The 19,788-nt window shown below is 44.5% G+C and overlaps 1 protein-coding gene across 1 annotated transcript in view; it reads right to left on the reverse strand.

The window, feature by feature from the left end:
• Positions 1–19,517, reverse strand: part of TRMT9B (tRNA methyltransferase 9B (putative)) — a 277,924-nt gene extending 258,407 nt beyond the window's left edge. Inside the window, exon 1 of the mRNA XM_069631601.1 lies at positions 19,242–19,517. Within this exon, the coding sequence (XP_069487702.1) occupies positions 19,242–19,303 (62 nt within the window). The 5' untranslated portion in view covers positions 19,304–19,517. The remainder of the gene's footprint in view (positions 1–19,241) is intronic.
• Between the last annotated feature and the right edge of the window lie 271 nt (positions 19,518–19,788).

Below are 19,788 nucleotides of genomic sequence, written 5' to 3' on the forward strand. Positions count from 1 at the left end.
TTTGTGTCTCACTCCTGGGAGCAGAGTCCCTCACAAGTTGTACTCCTGGGAGAATTGCCTGTATGTTTTAGAGCGAGTCCAACACCCCAACCATAGTTTCACTCATAGTATGAGAGTCTTGCACTTCACTGAGGAGTTTCACTCATTGGGGATCAATCTTACACCTTGGAGCACAGTCTCCATCAATGGGTGTGACTCACATTTCAGAGAACAGCCATACCCATTGGAATTAGGCTCTCAATGTAAAACACAGTTTCACTAGTTAGGTCTTGTTCTCATACCGTGAAAAACAGACTTGCTCACTGTCTGTGGATCTCAACCCTGGAGGCAATGTCTCACTCGCTGGGTGTGAATTCTACACCTTGCATCACAGTTTCAACGTATGTGTTTGCATCTGTGTTACTCCTTGAGGAACACTCATTCCTTGTGTGCAAGTCTCACTAAGTGGAGCACAGTCTACATTATTTAATGTGAGTCTCACAACTCAAAGAACGTTAGGTGCTTCTCACACCTGAAAGCACTATCTTAGTTGTTGGGTGACTGTCACGCTTCAGAGCACCATTTTGCATTGGCAGCTGCCTGAATCATTTATTGTTAGACTCACACATCAAAGCACACTTTCGCTCTTTGGAGCAGTGTTTCACACCTCCAAGCATAGTTGCACTCATTGTGTATGACTTTCACAATAAGAGTCCAGTGTCACTCATTAGGTGTGAGCCTCTCTCCTCTGTTTGTGCAAATATCATACCTCATTGCACTGTCAAATTCAATTAATAGACGTCTCACCTCTGAGTGTACTGTTTTACTTATTGAGTGTAAATAACTCATCTGGAAATACAGTCACAGAGGTGTGTGTATGTCTCACAACTGAGAGACTGTGCAATGAGTGCTTGTCTGCTTTGGTCTGAGTCTCAAAACCTGGGTCACAGTCTCACTCATTGGGTGAGTGTCTTATTCCTTAAAGCACAATGTCATACACCCTGTGTGAAATTCAGATCTTGGTATAATGTCTCACTCATTTGGGTAAGTTGCTCTTTTTGGAACAGTGTTATTCTTTAGGTGAGCCTTGCAACTTCACAAAATCCCATTTGTTGGTTGTGGCCTTTACAACTTGGATCACCATCTCACACATTGGGTAGTGTGATGAATTGCCATGTGGCATGGGTGGGAAAGCCCTGACATTTTTGATTTATATTGAATAATAAAATGTTGCGAGCAATTCCCTCTCTCAAAGGGCAATCTGCTGATCGGATTCCCCTTCCATAAACCCCATGCCAAAAGCATAGTGTGTATCTCTGTCCTGCTGCATCAGTGTCATGATTTGCAGTGCCTGCTCTACCAGTGGCACAGAGCAGGTTCAGAGGTGAGAGATGCCCATTTGACAGCTGCAGTGACAGCCAAGTCTCTTCAGCGCCGTGGCTACATTTAAGATATGCATCCTAGTACCAAAACTTGATAATCCTAAAAACCCATGATGGTGGCAGGATAAACTCTAATAATAGCGCTATGCCTGAGTTCAGGTGTAGCGCATGGCACTACTTATGATAATTTCAGCCACATCCAATTTAATATCACACATGTTTCAGCTCCTTTAAGCCTTTAAGCCAAGCTCAGCTGTGGCTTAAAGGCTTAAAGGAGCTGACACATGTGTGATATTTTTCGTCGCGGGACTTTTCGTCGCGGGACTTTTCACCGCCGTTTTTTTAATCGCAAAAAAAATCATCGTTTTTTTGGGGGGGGGGGTTAAAAATTAAATAAATATTTGTGGGTGAATGGGAATAATTTAAAAAAAAAAAAAAATTATGAGTTTTTTTCGATAAAAAAACGGCGATGAAAAGTCCCGCCACGAAAAATCCTGCGGCAAAATAACATAGAACCATATTCTGACCAGACAGTTTGAGCCTTCCAAACGACAGTCCGGGAACATGAATTGCCATGCCTCCTCTTTGAGCTCTTTGTGAGGGCAGGTAACATCATCCACCAGGAACACCTTCACATCAGGCAGCTGCCCAAGATCAATGGGGCACACCCATTCAAAGGGAGTAACCTCACACCAGGGTGCTGCATCTCTAAAGTCCTTTGATTCTATTGAGAAGAGAAGGGACTTGGTTAGTGTATCCAGAGGGAGATATGTACAAGTTTTGGAAACGTATGCCATCTTGTTTCTCTCTGCCTCTCTTTCTCTGTCCTCCCCCCGCTCCCCGCTTCCTGTAGCACAAAGCACTTTGGGTGTGATGTCAGAAGGGCAAAGTCTGCTCATTTCAAGAGCAGGGGTTGGACTTGTAAAGCTGGGTAACTTTAGTCCAATCACCTGTGGATGTTCACCTTTAAAAGAATGAGTCCCACGCCACTTCTTTAAATCATCTTTTGGACTTGAATCCTTGAAGAAGATTCAGCTTGGAGCCTGTTGGGAGAGCAGTCCTTTCCAGAGTCCTCCAGCTGTGAGGTGAAGGCAGGTGTTCCAGGGCAGAGACAAGCTCTGTCCCCTAACCATCACCAGGGATCATTGGGAGTGAAGCTGCTGCTGATAAACAAGACCCACCTTTCTGCCAGCCACAGCGGTACCCAGGACCTCACCATTTTGAAGGACCCCCTGTAGTTTTGTGCCAGCCTCCCCCATGATTGGGAGCCCAAGAATAAGGACCTATCTTGTCCCTCAGTCCCTGGAGTGGGACTCACAGCAACCTGAGAAGTGACCTGCTGCTGGAGCAAGACTTTCTCACTGCCAGCCATAGCAGTACCCAGGACCTCACTGTGTTGAAGGACCCCTGCAGTTGTGTGCACTGTCCCTCATATTTGGGAGCACGAGAAAAGGATTCATCTTGTCCCAGAGCCCCTGGAGTGAGACTTGCAGCACCCTGAGAGCCAAGACATACAGGGTCCTAGTGTTTTTTGACATTGCACTGCTTTCAGCCATGTTTCCAAAACTGTTCGACGCATGTGAAGCACCAGGACCCTCTACTGCTGCCTCTTACACTCTCTCGATCTTCGCCCAAGTGCCAAGAAGTCTGATTTGGTGCTGCCGGACCACCAAGAACTGCAAAAAGGTATGATTGACTGATAACTGTCCCTTGATCTATCTTTGGCCCCTAGAGACTGGATAGGCCATATTAATCGCCTTTTGCAACCTCAAGAAAAATATTTTGTGAATGTTGTGTCTTTTAATTGTGTTCTCTCCCCCTGCTTCATTACCCAGAGTGCTGTATCTTTTCTATCTTTGCTTATTCTGTGTTATTACTACAGGGGCAGGTTTTTACAGTGTTTTCTAGTTAGTTATTGTTGTACATGGTGTGTTACATTAAAGTATATACTTTTATAGAACCTTGATTGGACATTACTCTATTTTGGACTGTTTTACTTTGTTGGTTGCGTTGCTACTAGATCACAATCACACCACTCTTGCAAGTATAGCTTTCCCTCGGACCACATTACCACAAAAGGCAAAGGAGGTATATCTCTTGACTGTGCTTGTTTTTCCTTCATCATTGTGTTGGCTCTTGGTTTGTAGGAGTGTGAGGGCTGAGCGGGCGCTTGAGTCTCTATACTCCTGCCGAGCAGAAGTCAATTTGTCATATATAGTGTGACATATCTTAGGGTACAGTTTCAATATGGCCAGCCTCAATCATACTATTTAAATGAATGGCCTCAGTCTCAAATATGGAATGCATTACTTTTTGAAAGCATGGAAATGTAAAAGTGGCAGAACTATCTTATAAAAGCTGTGACGTCCAACCTGTCACCATCCAAATGTTTAGACATACAACTCCCATGATCCCTCATCATTGACTATGATGGCTGGGTCTGATGGGAGTTGTAGTTTAAGACATCTGGAGAGGGAACGATTGGCTACCTCTGCATTCAAGTGTAGTAGCCCTGCTGGAAGTACTACATGGTCTGATTTAAAACAAGCAGCGATGCTGAGAATTGTAAGTACTCTCTCATCAAAAGTAAATCATTTTTAACGAGAAGTGACTGTACTGGTCTATTAATAGCCTGTCTAACAGCTCAATTTAGAATTGATAGCACTGTCCAAAAAACTATAAAAGCTATGTTCATACGTGTTATTACTGTTTGTTCTGTTGGGAAGTAGTTCTGTCTCATTAACATTAAACATATATCAGCCTTGCTGAGAGTTGGTACTATTGTGGCATTATGAGTATAGCAACCTTACTGAAAAGGGCCAAACCTACCCTAATATAAGAAGAACAGCAGCCGGAACTAAAAACGGTCCATTTAATGTAGACTAACACTGCGGGTAAATGATGGCAAGGTCCCATTTATTGTATCATAGCTCTACTAAAAAGTGCTGGTAGTCTCCCATTTCACGCCAGTGTGCATTATACTTGTCAGGAAGCAGGAGTGAGATCAGGCTGCCTGCCCAGCTGATAGCTGCACTCATTGCTGGTTCAATCTGGAAGTGCCACTGCCAGTCCTCTCTTCATGAACACAATTCAAAAGAAAATACACACAACTGATCTGCGCACTCAATGTGACATACACATCAACGTGTTTATCAGCACCACAGCGGGCCAGCACTTCAGTCTCCGCCCCTTTTCTTTCTCTGTCTGCCAAACCTTTCTCTCTTAAGACTTCCCCCAAATTCCTGTAATTCCCTATCTCTGCCTCTCCCTCCCAAGTCATCCTGCCACAGCGTCCAACCCTTCTCTCCCTGCCAGTCCCCTTTGTCTTCCATCCACCATTCCCTTTCCTCCCCCGTTGTGTCCGTTTTACTGTGCCCGCTTATCCCTTCCTCTACTGTCTTTCTGTGAGCTTCTGTCTTTCTCTGCCTGTATTCATCTGTGTTCTGTTTCTTATGGTCTCCGTCTTTGTCTTCATCTATGTCCTGTTTCTGTCTCCCTCTTTGCCATGTATGAGTACCACTTCTGTGTCCCATCTCCTTTTCTCTCTTTCTCCCAATACCTCTTTCTCTAGGCTGCCTTTCACACTCTATGCCCATTGGATTGCCTTGATATGATATGATATGGTAGGTTATTTATAACATGCTTCATACCCAGATGTTTCTAAGTGCGGACCCGGGGATCGAACCTGTGTTGCTCCGTGTCGTCTTGCTTCCAAGGCAAGCATGTTGCCCCTGAGCTATCCTCCCGAGACATTCCCTAATCATCCCATTTGGAGGGTCCAAACAAAAATGTGGACTGGCCAGGCCCCTGCACGACCCGTGTAGCTATTGCCCTATTTATTTATTGAAAATCAAATTGGCTTTACCGAAAGGTGCTATAAGACGCCATATTACACTGACTGCTGGTCGGGAAGTAGCTGAAAACAGTTAATGCAAGACATCTTCAGTAATTACAGTATTTACAGATATCTAGTGGTGTCCGTGATTGGGGATCACAAGGAAGGGAATGATATCATCTAAGACTCTGAGGCTACTGCCTGGCAGAGAAGGTGGGTCTTAAGGGCGATCGTGAAACCAGTTACTATCAGATTGCCCATAGCTCCTTAACTAGTTGGACGTGCCAGTGACGGAGTTCCAGAAGAGTAAATGAGAGAAACAAAGCAAGAGGCAGAACAGAGGGGATGAGACACTGGTGAGGAGAGCCTGGGAACAGAGTCCAAGGGTGTGTGTATCTCGAGATGTATTTAGCCAGGCAAGGGGCGAGACTATGGATGGCCTAAAACAAAAGAAGAACTTTGAACAGGGAGCGATTTCTCATGGAAACCATCTTGCATGAAGGCAGTGCCCAGAGGTTGTAAGGATCATGGGAAGATAACCAGGGTACAGACAACAAAGTTCAATACATTTCTGAGACAGACAAAGAAGTAGAGGAGGAGACCCATGAAGTTGCTGGAGCAGTAATCCACTCAGGATGAGCAGGGTGGTGATGTGTTTTGCTAGAGTGGACCTGTTTTGCTAGAGTGAAAGGGGCAGTGGGGAGGGATGGATTCTGCATATGTTTAGGAGGTTAAGCCTGGCAGCCGTCCCAGTAGAGATGATGATGGGTTGACATTTCAGGTTGCTGGCAAATAGGACATCAACCTGATCCTTGAGGGGGTCGGGGGTAAGGAGTTCAGGGAAACGTATATAACCCTGGGGATATATAGTATGGTGTTGGAAGCTGGAAGCAAGATGAGTTTGCTTTCATAAGAGCTGAGCATCAAGCAACGTATCGCTATGCAATGATGGATGGCGGAGAGTGATGCAAGAGCACACGGCAGGGCGAAGGAGGGGAGTGAGCAGAACAGATATTAAAATCCAAAAAGAAGAGATGAGTTTGTAGTGTGTGAAGAGGAGAGGACCAGGGACAGACCCTTGTGGGATGCCTATCAGGAGCGGGAGGGAAGTCCCAGTGTTTCAGGAAATAGAACAAGAGTGATCAGCTAGCTGAGAAGTGGGAACAGTGCTCTAAAAGCCAAGATGTAAGAGAATCTAAAGCTGGGAGTAATGGTCAGCTGTATCAAATGCGGCAGAGATATCACAGCGAAGGAGGATAGATAACAGAAGGCAGTAGTGAGCAGTGCACTGAGAATAAGAGAACGGTGTGAGTGCTACCTTTATAGAGTGTATACTACAGAACCCATATTAGAATGGGTCACTGGGTCAATTGGTTGGTGGGTAGTCAATAAAACGGTTGAAGACTATATGCTCAAGAACCTTTTAACTGTATGAAAAGAGAGAGGGTGGCATATAGTTGAATGAGTGTTTAAATCTGAAGTGGGTTCCTTCGTAACGGGTGTGATGGTTGCCTCTTGAAACAGGTTGCCTGGGAGACATCAAAGGAAAGTCTAAGCCTGAATAGAGGAGAACGGAAGTAACAGGTCAGGGGTACCAGATAATTGACTGGTGTGTAGAGGGGTCAGCAGAAGAACAGGATGAGGTGTCAATCTGCAGAATAGGTGCCAACATACTGGTGTTTGTTGGTGAGAATTGTGTCAATGAAGAGGTGGTGGGAATGGGGGTGGTGGATAGATGGAAGGAGGAGAACAAATGAGAGAGTAAAGGTCAAACGAGGTGTCTTGAAACATATAGGTTGGAGATGAAACATGCTGTCGGAGTCATTGGTTCAGCATAAGGAGGAGAAAAAGCAAAGCTGATGCGGACAAGCACTATCTGGCTAGTCATGGATAGCTTGCAAGGAAGAGAGCAGAGAGAGGAGATGAGGTGAGTATATAAATTGGACTTTACTGAGACAAGACCAGTAGTGAGAGCAAAGAGCTATTCCTTGCAGAAAGCAAGGGGTGACAGGAAGTGGGTTTTTCATAAGTGGTACAGGATGAGACGCATAGTTGTCTTCAACTGTTGGGAGTGAAGGAGCATGTGGGGTAATGGTGCTGGCAGTGCCAAAATTAATTCCAGAAATGCAGATTTACTGGAGTCAGCAAGAGGTGGAGACAGAGCTTGAAAGGAAGTCCTGACTTGATGAAAGGGGGATGGGTCAACGGAGAGGGGCAGAAGAAATGAGTGAGGGAGGAGGAAGATGAGATCTAGTGAGTTGCCAGAATTGTGGGTTGGCAGGTAATGGGGTGACCAAAGAATTGTCAAAGAGACTGCATTCCAGGTAGAATGTTTTGGCCTTAGTTACATTCCAGAGGATAGATTCCCCAGTGGGTACGTCTGGGAGTTTAGTGGGAAAAGATATGAGGGGTGTCAAGACCATGAAAAGAGAGGTTAAGGTGATGCGTAGATGAGGATGATAGTAAGATGTATTTGTCATGAGAGGTTGACTATTACCATTACTATTATTATTATTATGGTATTTATTGAGCACAGACCTAGCATCGAGAAGCAACAGAGCGCTTTACAGAGGTATACAGCAATACAGATGTATAACGGAGCCCTTTTCAGAGGTAACAACGAAACAGATATACAGCGGGCGGTAGGATACATATGGGCACAGAGGAAGGGTACAGCTGTACCTGGTGGTGGGGACGAGGGGGGCGGGCAGCGTCTAGTGAGTCAGGTGGTGCGAGGGGTGACGTGATGGCCTAGGTGTTGAGGATAGACTCCTTGAAGAGGTGCGTCTTTAGATCTTTTCTGAATTGTAGCAGCATAGGGGTGAGTCTGATGCTGACGGAAGGAGGTTCCATAGTCTTTTGGTGTAGGCAGAGAAGGCTTGTTTTCTGGTCCTTTTCTTTTTGCAGCAGTTGATTTCAAGTCTGCATGTGTCCTAGGTTGTGGTGGTGCAATGTCCTCCAGAGATACTGAACTTCTCGAGGTTGCTGTGTGACTCGAGGGTGAATGCCTTATAGATGATTTAGCAAGACTTGAAGGTGATTTGTATGTGCAGTGGGAGCCATTGAAGGTCAATGAGGGTCGGGACAATGTGGTTGTATATTGCGTAGACCCTTGATAAGGCATTCAGCCACATGTAGGACACTCCTCAGGGGCACAAGGGAGGATGACGGGAAGTCTTCAAGGAGTGTATTAACCCCATCCAGGTGGGACTAGTGAGTGAAGTGTTCAAATAATAGTGGAGAATGCCAATGGGGTGCAGGAGACAGTTGTGCTGGCTCAGGGACGTCATTTCACCAAAATGCCCACGGGTAGAGGAAGTGATGTCACATGACCCTTGACCTCTGATGACATCACTAAGTGATGTCATTTGACCCCACACCAAAGTGACAACATGGAAAGCGACAGAACACAACCTCTCACCCCTTTAATGAGCCTAGTATTGTATAGAATTCCAGAAAGACAAATTATTTGTTGTTCCTATTCTTTCTTATTTAGGGTCACTGCTCAAAGTGTTACACTTCTGCAACCCCCTGTTCTATTTTAAGGTTCCTCAATAAAAGTGCCAGCCACTCCAGAAACAGAGTCACATGGCACTGGTCACAGCCCAGGAGCTTCAATGTAAAAATAAAAGCTTTTTTTTTTTTTTTTTTAGGGGGTAGCAAGAGAGACCACAGGGCCAGCAAAGGAGACCTCGGGGGTGGGGGATCGCAGGTGCGACCCCTGGCGACCCCCAAATGACATCCCTGTGCTGGTTTTTTCAATCATGTGGCCAACACCACCACCTTTCATTGATAGTCCAGGGAAATTTAAAAATCAAGCAGTGTCAGTGTGCAAGAAATGAAAGTGTGTCATTGTCATGTTGGGTGATCCGTGTTTCACTCACAGCATCAGGATAAGCTTGGATGGTGGGAGTCAGAATGGTTAGTAAGTATTGAGGTTTGGTTATAGGGGGGCCAGGAGTTCTAGGGGGCCAGAGTGAGTTCCGAGGGGAAGCAAGATGAGATGAAACAAAGAGAGGGTTGTGCTTGAGGTGGAAGAGAGGGAGGATTGGTTGGAGTGGGTGTAGGTTGAGGGACTAGAGTGTCATCTTGAAGAGGGGAGAAAGATTGGGATAGGGTGGCAATAGGGAAAAGAGAGGAGCAGTGGAGGGACCATGGTGGACTGCATGGGGTCCTCAGGGGAAACGTAGGGAGACAGTGGTTGGGTGAGAGGGGATGTGCAGCAACAGCAGAGGACAAAGAACGACCCTTGGTGGTCTGACACAGGCAAGGGCAGAGAGGTATCACTTATCGGTGCCACACAGGAAAAGAGCAGCAGGGAACAAAGGATGTGACCCTTTCTTTGTCCATCCTTCTCTGGCCAACGCCATATGGTTAGGACATTGTATGCTCATCAGTCTGTCTCATCCTAATAGGCCCAAACAGGAAGTCACCAACCGGCATCACCCTATGTTGCTTTGGCCCATCGACTGTGGACACCCATACTGGATGCCCTGAAAACACTGAATAGAGAGGGTACATGTCACATGACCATCTTGGAGCCAATCGGGTTTCCCAAGGGGGTTTCCACAAGGTTCACGTCACAAGGAAGCTGATGATTCAAGCCCCCTGGTGCAGGACTCTCGGGTTGTGGTCAGGGTCCCTGGAAAAAAGGGATGTGACAGAAAAAATACCTCTAAATATTGTATATTTATTTATTGTCATAATGTGTTGACTTGACACTCTAGAAGCCAATCAGGATGTCTAGAAGCCAATCAGGATGTCAGCGATGGCTTTACAAGATGCAGGTAAAATAAGGAAAAGTTCATTAGTTTTAGCGACTTCCCCTAATTTGGCGACCTCTGGATGACTAGGCCCGAGCACTGCCATGAAGTGCCTCATGGACTAAAGTGAATGTTCACTGGGAGGCGTGAGGGCAGGTGAGCAGACTCGGTCTGGTCTTTACAGGCCCCACACTCTAGTGAAGGCATTTTTTTAAGCCATTAGTAGCAGTTTTGGGGCCAGAGTTGGCAACTTTAATGAATTACTTCACTGCAAAGCTAGTAGTTTGAAACACATTTGAACAAAAATACTCCCTTTTGAATGCTACTGAAACAGTCGATCACAAAAGGAATGAATTGCCAATTTTGCAACTCTGGGCCACTTTTCCGTTGGTGCCTGAGCCAATTGTACATCCCAGTTTGACCTTGGAAGTGAGGTAACCGCTTTTCAGAGACGGGGCTTGCACAATTTGAGGAATACAAAAGCAGAATGAATGTTGACATTACCAGAGGGCATGAGATACATGGTAAGATTGGGTGCCTCGTAGTATGACGTTTCCAGAGAAAGCAATCTGATGAGCAGCACACAGTCATGGGTGAAAGGGCAAAGAGCAGCACCATTGGGGTCTATTGCTATTTGTTGAATAGTCAATGGGATAACGTTTCTCATGGTCTCGCTTGTTTCCGGTGTTCTGCAGGCATTGTGCCGAAGGATATTTGCTCACGCCTTGCGGCTGCATCCAGCCAATTCCTCTGGGGCTGAATGTACCCATACAGTATGCGCGTGTGTATTCATCACTTCATTACAGCTAAGCGCCACACCAATCTGTTCTGGGCATCTTCCATTGTCGATGCTGTCATTCAGCACTCCGACAATCGTGAGGACTGGCTCCCCAGCGCGTGCACTGATGTGCATGGAAAGAAAACAAATTCAAGCCGTTTCCACTCCTGCCCCCTCGCCCACACACCCCATCACTGAATTATTCAATCTACGTGCAGTGTCTCTTAACATGTCCAAGTGCTTGTGGGCTGCTTAATGTGTTCAGCACTCAAGACTTTGGTGGTAATTTCACTTATAGGTTTTCCATTTCCTCTGATCCTACTATGCAATACGAGCCATTCCTCATAGTGGACGATGCACTCGAAAAAATATCTGTAGGTCAGAGTGCTTTTATCCGAAGCCTACAGAAAAAAAGAATCCTCAAAAAAGTACACAAAAAAGTAATGTGAGAGGAACTGGGGATGGAGAAGGAAAGAAGTGGGCGGGGGAACGCTGCACAATAGTTGCGTTTAGTATTGAGATACATAGGAAACCCAAAAAATAAATTGCTAATAGCTTTTGACTTGCATGACGGATTTGGCTGAAATTTTGCAAACAAAATGTTTGGCACGGGCCCCCCAGACTGGACATTTTGGGAAAGATCTGTTAAAAAAAAGTTATTAAGAAAGCAAAAAACTCTTTTTCAGCCTAGTGCCCATTCATTTTCCCATAGAGAAAAGGTCCACATTTTGCTCCAGCACACAGCCAAAACCGTTGAAGGGAATTGGGCCTGGTACAAAACGGTGTGGGCACAAAGCACTCAATCAATTTCCAGGGGGCATCTGGGGTTACTGCGTCCAGTCGTTTTTAAAATATTTGACAGAGAAAGGGGTGCACCGATCCCCCAAAGCTATAGCTATATCTCCCATGGTCCTTTGCAGCAGAGATGCTGGAAGTCTTTTCAGAAATGAAAAAACAGCAATTTTCCCCCAAATTCTATTGCTAACATCTTTTGATTTGCTGGGTGGATTTGGATGACATTTTCAAAACAAAATGTTTGTTAAGGCACCCGCCGCCACTCTGAACTGCACATTCTGGGAACAATACGTTATAAATTCAAAAGGTTATTAAGAAAAGAAAACACCACAGTTTCAGTTTGCAGCCCATTCATTTTCCTATGGAGGAAAAGCGCAGTTTTCAACAGCCATAGCGCAGAAAACACTGGGCATATTTGGAGCAAATAAGAAGCAACTTGTGGACAAAGCGTTGACTTAAATTTCTTGTCTAGTTTGGGGTAAATCCATCCAGTAGCTTTTAAAATATTCGACAGACAGGAGTACCCCCTGCTCCTTCAAACCTTTATATCTGTCTTGGTGCTTTGTTGCAAAGAGGCCGAGAGAGGCTAATAACTTTTGACTTGCTGGATGGATTAGGCAGACATTTTCCAAACAAAATGTTTATCAAAAGGCCCCCTATCCCACCCTGGAAATGTTGCAAGCAATTTGTTAAAAAAAGAAAATGTTATTAAGAAAACATAAAAATGCACTTTTCAACCTACCCCATTCATATATTTATTCAGGGAAAAAACTTTAGTTGCAGGGATGTTAAGGTGAAAATGTAACGCAACAAAACCCTTGAAATTCGGCAGACAATTCAAGTAAAGCCACCTTAACTTCTCACCTCCTGTTGCGCAGCATATGACCACAATGATGATATCAAGGATTACATCACTGATAACATTGCTGATGACATCACTGGTGACATCACTAATGACATCATACATGACATCACTGGTGTCATCAGACATAACATCACACATGATTAGACTAATACAAGATGTGCTTACAATAATTAGATTTTCAAGTTTTAGGACTATTTTGTTTTACATAAAATATATATGTACATATTTTCAAAGAACATTTTATTCTCCTGTAATGGTAAGGTAAATTTTCTTCTGATGTAGTTTCTTTAAATGTAGTATATTGTCTACTATTTGAAGTACATACACATATGAGTACAACAAAAAACTGCCTATGCAAGTTATCTGTTTCAGTGGAATAATACGTCATAATTAGTTTAGAGAAGAAATACCTGAAACAAATATAAATCTAATTACATGCCTAAAAGTAAATCCTCATTTTCTAAGGTTCATTACTTTTGTATTATAGTGCGGCGTTTGCCGCACTATAGTTGAGTATCAAGTTCCATAGGAAACCCGAAAATTGAATTGCTAATAACTTTTGACTTGCATGACGGATTTGGCTGATATTTTGCAAACATAAAGTTTGTCACTGCCACCTCCGTCCTGCCTCCTCACTGCACAACCCAAGCTAGACATTTGGGGAAACATTCGTTAAAAAATGAAAATGTTATTAAGAAAGCAAAAAAACGCTGTTTTCGGCCTACTAACATTCATTTCCCCATAGAGGAATAAGTACACTTTTTTGTACAACTGACAACAAAAATCGCTGGACAGAATTGGACCAGGTACGAAACAGCTTGGGAACGAACCGTTGACTCGATTTCCGGGAGGAGTCTGGGGTTATTCTGTCCAGTACTTATTAAAATATTTGACGGGGAAGGGGGCATCCCCTTCTCCCAAAATTATAGCTATGTGCTTTGCAGCAGAGAGAGTCTTATTACATATGAAAAAGCTGTCCTTTTTTGGGGTTCGGTGTGAGTTTTTTCCAAAATAACCAGGGTTAGCCAAAAAACAAAAAGTGGAAACATTTCCATTTAAAAGAGAAAAACTGATTAAATGGCATCAGGCTAGAGGTGGGTAGGGGGAAAGAGGACAGCATGTGAAATTGGGGGGTTAAAAGGGCTGGGTTACCAAGTTCAAAACTTGAAAATGTTCTCATAACCTGGGTTATTTTACGAATGACAAAGATTATTTTATTAATACTCTGGGTTATTTGTAGTACATTACTTTTATTAGGGTTATACTAACCGCAGTTTTGGGAAAACGTTTTTTTTTTTAAAAAGAGAGTTATAATCTTCTTCGGTTCCGCCGTACGGTTATAAACCCTCTGAGCCTCCCTGCTCCATTGATTGAGGAAAATGATTGGTTTTGAAAACATAGGAGTGCAGCTGAATAGTCATCTGTAATTTGCTTGCCATTGTAGGAACAGCAGGCAGTTTGCTAGCGTTTTGTAAGAAGCTGGCAGTATTTCATTTGTCACTTAATATTTTTGTAATTAACATCTTGTGACAATATCAGTGCATTATTGTATTGAGTCCACTGCAGCGAGAAAAGCACTCGCATTTAGGTTTGTTTTGAAACTCTGATACTTTGTATCTTCAAGGGAACTACAGTTCCCAGGTGCCCTAGCACGCTACTTCTAGAAACGTCTGATGCTTCTGCGTCAGCGCTTCAGGAGCCAAGCCGGTTTTCGTCGGCCATTTTGGCTTCCAAGATCTCTACTGCGGATCATAGCGATAAGCTCTACAACAATGGGCTACATCAAACAGGAATCATTGTCTTTGATGACGCTTGGCGCTCACTGAACGCCTAAAAAGGACAGTATTAGACAGGCATAATGATAATTCACCTGAGAAGGGAGACTTGAGTGGACCACTACCTCCCATCATGCCTCACGTGGAGCTAACGCACACACACACACAACAGGATTGAAAGGGACTCTTGTGTACAGGCTGAAACAGCTGGGAGAACTAAACCAGCATCTAGCAAAGATACCCCGGATAACAGAGTGTCTTCATTGCTAGATAAAACAGCCGAGCATGACATCAGTGCCCTTCATACCCAGGGAGAGGCAATTTCAAACACACTCATAATTACCCTTATTAATAAACGATCAATGGTAAAACATGCGCAAGACATTCACAACTACATTGAGCACAGCAAAACTGACATTCTATGTGTGACTGAGACCTGGCTCCAAGAGACCAGTGGGTCCTACTTCTCCATGGCCTCACCCAAGGCTATACATTTTATAGTGCATATCGCAAAGAGGGACAGGTGGAGGAGTGGCTATTAAAGCTACATCCAAACAAGGCCTTTTTCCCACAAACATCTCCTGCACCGATTGTGAGATTTTGCATCTCAAAATGACCCTCACCAATCACCATTGTATGAAAATAGTGTTGGTTTACCGCCCTCCCCGCAATATGCCAGACTTCAATGATGAAATGCTAGGAATAATAAACAACTTTCCTGGTCCAAATTCATCTACTCTTCTTCTGGGCGATTTCAATCGATGGACGGGAGATATTGGTGGTAAGGAGGCAATGCTACTAGAATCAGCTTTGGTAGACTGTGGCCACGAAATTATAAATAATGACCCCACAATAGGGGACTCTCACATCCTTGACTCGGTAGTTACCAGAAACCTCAAAACTAATGATCTTGACACCACACCATGCATTTGGTCAGACCACTCTATGGTCAGTTTCTCTCTGCAACTCCCGAATCCAATCTCTAGACCTATAAATGCAATGAAAACCGTTAAGAGCTGCAATTTCAAAAAAGTGAGTACCTTGGATATTCAGAATTGAATTAAAGCCGTCATGGTGAAACCTAAAGAGACTGATCATGTGGACCACCTGCTGAATAATTTCAATAAAACATTCACAGAAACTCTTGATAAAATAGCCCCAAAACAGACAAAAGCAATTAGAGAGAACCCTAGACATCAAAGCTGGTTCTCACCAGAATTAGACAAGATGAAAAAAGAAAAAAGGGCGCTAGTACTCACTTGGATCAAACACCCCTCTGATACCACTAGACAGGAATGGAAGATGCGGGACAACTCATACAGAGTCTTAGTTATAGAAACCAAGAAAAACTTCTATAACTCACAGATTGAACAATCCTCCAACTCCACGAGACAACTCTTTAGTATACTAAAGTCGCTGGAAAAACCTAAAACCTCTGAACTCCCTGTCTTAATCACTGACCAAGACTGCACCCGCATAGCGCAAGCCTTTGAAGGTAAAATCTCTAAGGCTAGGGACAAAATATTAGCAACGTTGAGTTCAGATATGGCACAAGGAGACATTAACAAGCAGATAGAAGTTACTACATCCCACTCAGGTTTCGCTTTCTCCCCTATATCTTTTGAAGAGACCATCTCTCTATTATCTTCCATGAACCCCACCTCTTGTCCGCTAAATCTTCTACCCCTCCAAACCTATACTGGAAAATGCTAAACTATTTACACCTTTACTAACAGAGTTTGTAAACGCCTCCTTCAGAGACCAACAGGTTCTGGCAGATGTCAAGAAAGTTTCCATCACGTCTGTCCATAAGAAATTGAACTTGGATCACACTGACCCCAGCAACCTCAGGCCGATAACAAATAGCCAATTCCTACTAAAAACACTAGATAAGGTTGCCACCTTACACCTACAAGCCTTTATAGAGAACAATAACAATATACACAGCAGGCAATCGGGTTTCCATCCTACTTATAGCACAGAGACTGCATTAGTTGATCTTCAAAGCTATATACTCGATATTGTCGACAATGGAAAAGCGGGGATGCTGATAATGTTGGATCTGTAGGCGGCATTCAACCTTGTCGATCGCGAACACCTCCTGCAACAAATACAAAAGCAGGGAAACTGCTTGGAGAAGGTGGTCAATTGGGTTAAGTCCTTTCTATCTATTCATGAACCTCACATACAATGGGGTTCAGCCACATCACTGGTCTCAACTATCAAATTTGGTGTCCCTCAAGGAGCTTCTATATCGCCAATCCTTTTTAATTTGTACATGAGCTCACTTTGTACCCTACTGGAACTACGCCAATGACACACAGCTTGTCAACAAGCTTAGCACAGACTACTAACAAGACTCATTAACCATAAAGAACATTTACAACGGCATTAAAAGTTGGATGTCCTCAAATTGGCTCTGCTTAAATGGTAATAAAACTGAGCTTATGATTTTGGCTCACCCCAAGCCTGCGCTAAATTGGACCCCAAATATGCTAATTGCATGTTGCAAGGCAACGGAATTCAGATTCAACCGAAAGTAAAGACCTTAGGGGTCATACTAGAGGCCTCCCTGAATTCAGATGCACAGGTACAAAATCTCTGCAAGACTTGCAATTATCAATAAAAAAGAATTATGTGACCATCGCCCGAGCTATGATTTTGTCGAGGTTAGACTATTGCAATATACTGCTATTCGGAGCATCAACGTCTAATCTTAGGACAAGTCAGACCATTCAAAACGACGCTGTCCATATCACCATGTCCATCCCCAGGAGAGCTCATATCACCAATGCAGGGAGAGAGCTGCACTGGTTACCAGTGAAGCAATGAATTGAGTTCAAAATGGGTCTAACAATCCACTGCTCCCTTTATGGAAAATCACCTGACTACCTTAAAAAAATTATCATGCCCTATAAGCCAGCCAGAGAACTTCGATCCTCCAATCTATCATTTCTACAGGGAATAAGAATTAACAGAATGAGAGGCTGAGACATATCTTTCGGGGCATTGGCTCCATCCTTTTGGAATTCCCTGCCAATAGCCATCAGAGAGACTTCCAGTTTGAGTCTCTTCAGGAAAGCTTTGAAGACACACCCTTTTAGGTAATTGATCAGGTCGCTCTAGGATGCACCTACTCTGAGCCAGGGTATATTAGTATTGCCCTTCTTTGTCGTGTTTTTATATTTGTCTCAACCGTGTTTGTGTAAGCGCCTACGGGCTGTAGGTGCTATAGAAATAAATAAATAAATAAAAATGTCATTAATACAAAAAAGTGGAATGTTACAGCTACAGTGAGGTGCGGGGTCATGGGTGCGGCCGAGGACTATGGCTACTGGGCTACCTTAAGCAACCCAATGTTGGAATATGAAAAGTGGACACGGCCGCAGGCCATGGCTAGTGGGCCCCAACAAAACCTATTGGGGCAACATGTCGAGGACCACAGCGAAAGACTGTGGCCTCTGGAAGGCCCTGGCCCGTGTGCCCAAAAGAAACTTTGTGGTGTGGCCACGGCCAAAGGCCATTGCTAGTGGACCCCTTTAAGAAATCTATTGGATTAGTGGCCTGTAAAAAAAACCTTGGTATAACAAAACCCTTGAAGTTCACAGAATAAATCTTAGTTAATGTGCAGTCAAGTTTTGCAGGATTATGGCAACAAACCCTTGAAATTCAGCGGATGTGGGAAGTCATGTCCAGCTTAACATCGGTGCGTTCCGGTTGCAAAGCCCATGAGAAAACACATATTAAGAAAAGGTATTCACAATGACATGCAAAATGGCGTTATGGGGACATCAACGGGACTGCACCGTTTTAAGCTGGTCATGACTTCCCAAAACCACTGAATTTCAAGGGTTTTGCGTTGAATCTGCACAACTTAACTGCACCTGAACTAAGGTTTTCTCAGTGGATCTATATATCATGCCTTTGTGCTAGCGCAAGGTGTAATTATGTTCACTATATATAGATGCGTATATATATATATACATATATATACACACAGAGAGAGGCAGAGATAGTGTTGATGCAAAAGAAAAATATATATAGAGGGGGAGCGGGAGGAAAGAGAGAGGTAAGACAGGGCAGACTAAAAGGGAAAGAGAAACCAAAAGAGAAGCAGAGGCATAGATAGACAGGCATGTTTAAGGTTAAAAGGTCAAATATATATATACTGTAATGCTCATTTGTGGTACTGTGAATACAGTCTGTTCATCTTCATGCATGGGGTAATTTCTCCTTATGTCTATCGCTCTGATTTTGTTCTTAAACGATGGTCCCCAGTATGTAAAGTAATTGTGTTTTTTTGGGTTATTTTGAATAGGGCGAAGGGCATTGTAGGTATTTTTTATCTACAAAGGGAATCGGCATGAAGCACCGCCTGGCCCAAGGGAACCGGAAACGGAGGGGGCGGGGGAGTTTACATGCTGGTCAGCCAAGTTCTGTTGTGTCAGGCTTCGAAAACAGAGCTCCTCTCATGTGAGAGACAGAGTATAGGGTATTAGTGGGACGCTGGTAAGAAAAGGAATGTGTACTGAGGGTGGCTGTAGCGAAGCTGCGACCCGCTGGTGTGGTCGTAAAGACATACAAGGACAGCAACAGCCAGGACCCAGAACCCGCACCTCTGTGTCACGCAGGACATAGGGGGAATCGCTAATGAACCTCCACGAGAAGGAGCGGGGGAAAGACAAGCAGCGATGAAACCGTTGCAATCAAAGAATGTATTAAAAACAAAACCTCAGAAACTAGAGGGCCAGGTGTGGACCGAACCGTCCACTGGTAGAGACAAGAGGGGACGGAAGCATCACGGTTAAAAGTTGCGGAGGACTGGAGAAAACGGGCAGGTGTGTGGAGCAGCCCGGAAGAAGCCTGCGCCCCCTGCGCCCTTCCTTTCCAAGTCTGCGACTCCTTATCATTCCCTTTGCGTGTGGCAGCTCGCGGTCATGACTTCTCTCGCATCTGAATCCCGGCTGCAGCGGGCGGGAGTGGTGAGAAGTTGCGGGGGGAGGTGGTGGTGATAACAGGTGCTAGCGGTCTTCCGCCTGGTGCCCGCCCTTGGTCCCCGACCCATGTACCTGCTGCAGCCCGGGCGAAGGGCGCCCGTCTCGGCCCCAGAGGTCACAGCCCGCGCTGGCATGGTGCATCCTCCTGGAGCTGCGGAAGGATAAGCGACCCTTTGAAGCGAGCTGCTACCCGCCGTGCTTGCCGCGTTCCCCGGTGCTTTCAGGCACGTCTTCCTTTCACTCTGCACGCCCCTCCTCTGCCTCCTCCATCCTCGCTTATCTCAGGCTGGTCCTCTCCGGAGGGAGGAGGATTGCTCTGCTCCCTGGCTGGGGAGGGATGTGTGAGAGAGAGAGGCGGACACAGGGAGAAATGGAAAAGGAAGAGCAGCCTTAGCACGGCCTGCCACGGGGCATGTCTAGTTCGTATGTCATGTGCAATAAAGCATTTCTCCCCAACACCGGCACACGCTCATGGTAACACAGTGTACACAATATATGTATTCTACGTGAAATGTGTGTGTGTGTATGTGTGCGTGTGTGTAATATGTTTATATGTATATATGTAAATATATACATATATGTGTGTGTATTTGTTGTTATGTTAGGTTTTTGTTACTGG

This window comes from Ambystoma mexicanum, chromosome 6q (assembly GCF_040938575.1).
Source record: "Ambystoma mexicanum isolate Mex_15411 chromosome 6q, UKY_AmexF1_1, whole genome shotgun sequence".
Classification (NCBI taxonomy): Eukaryota; Metazoa; Chordata; class Amphibia; order Caudata; family Ambystomatidae; genus Ambystoma; species Ambystoma mexicanum.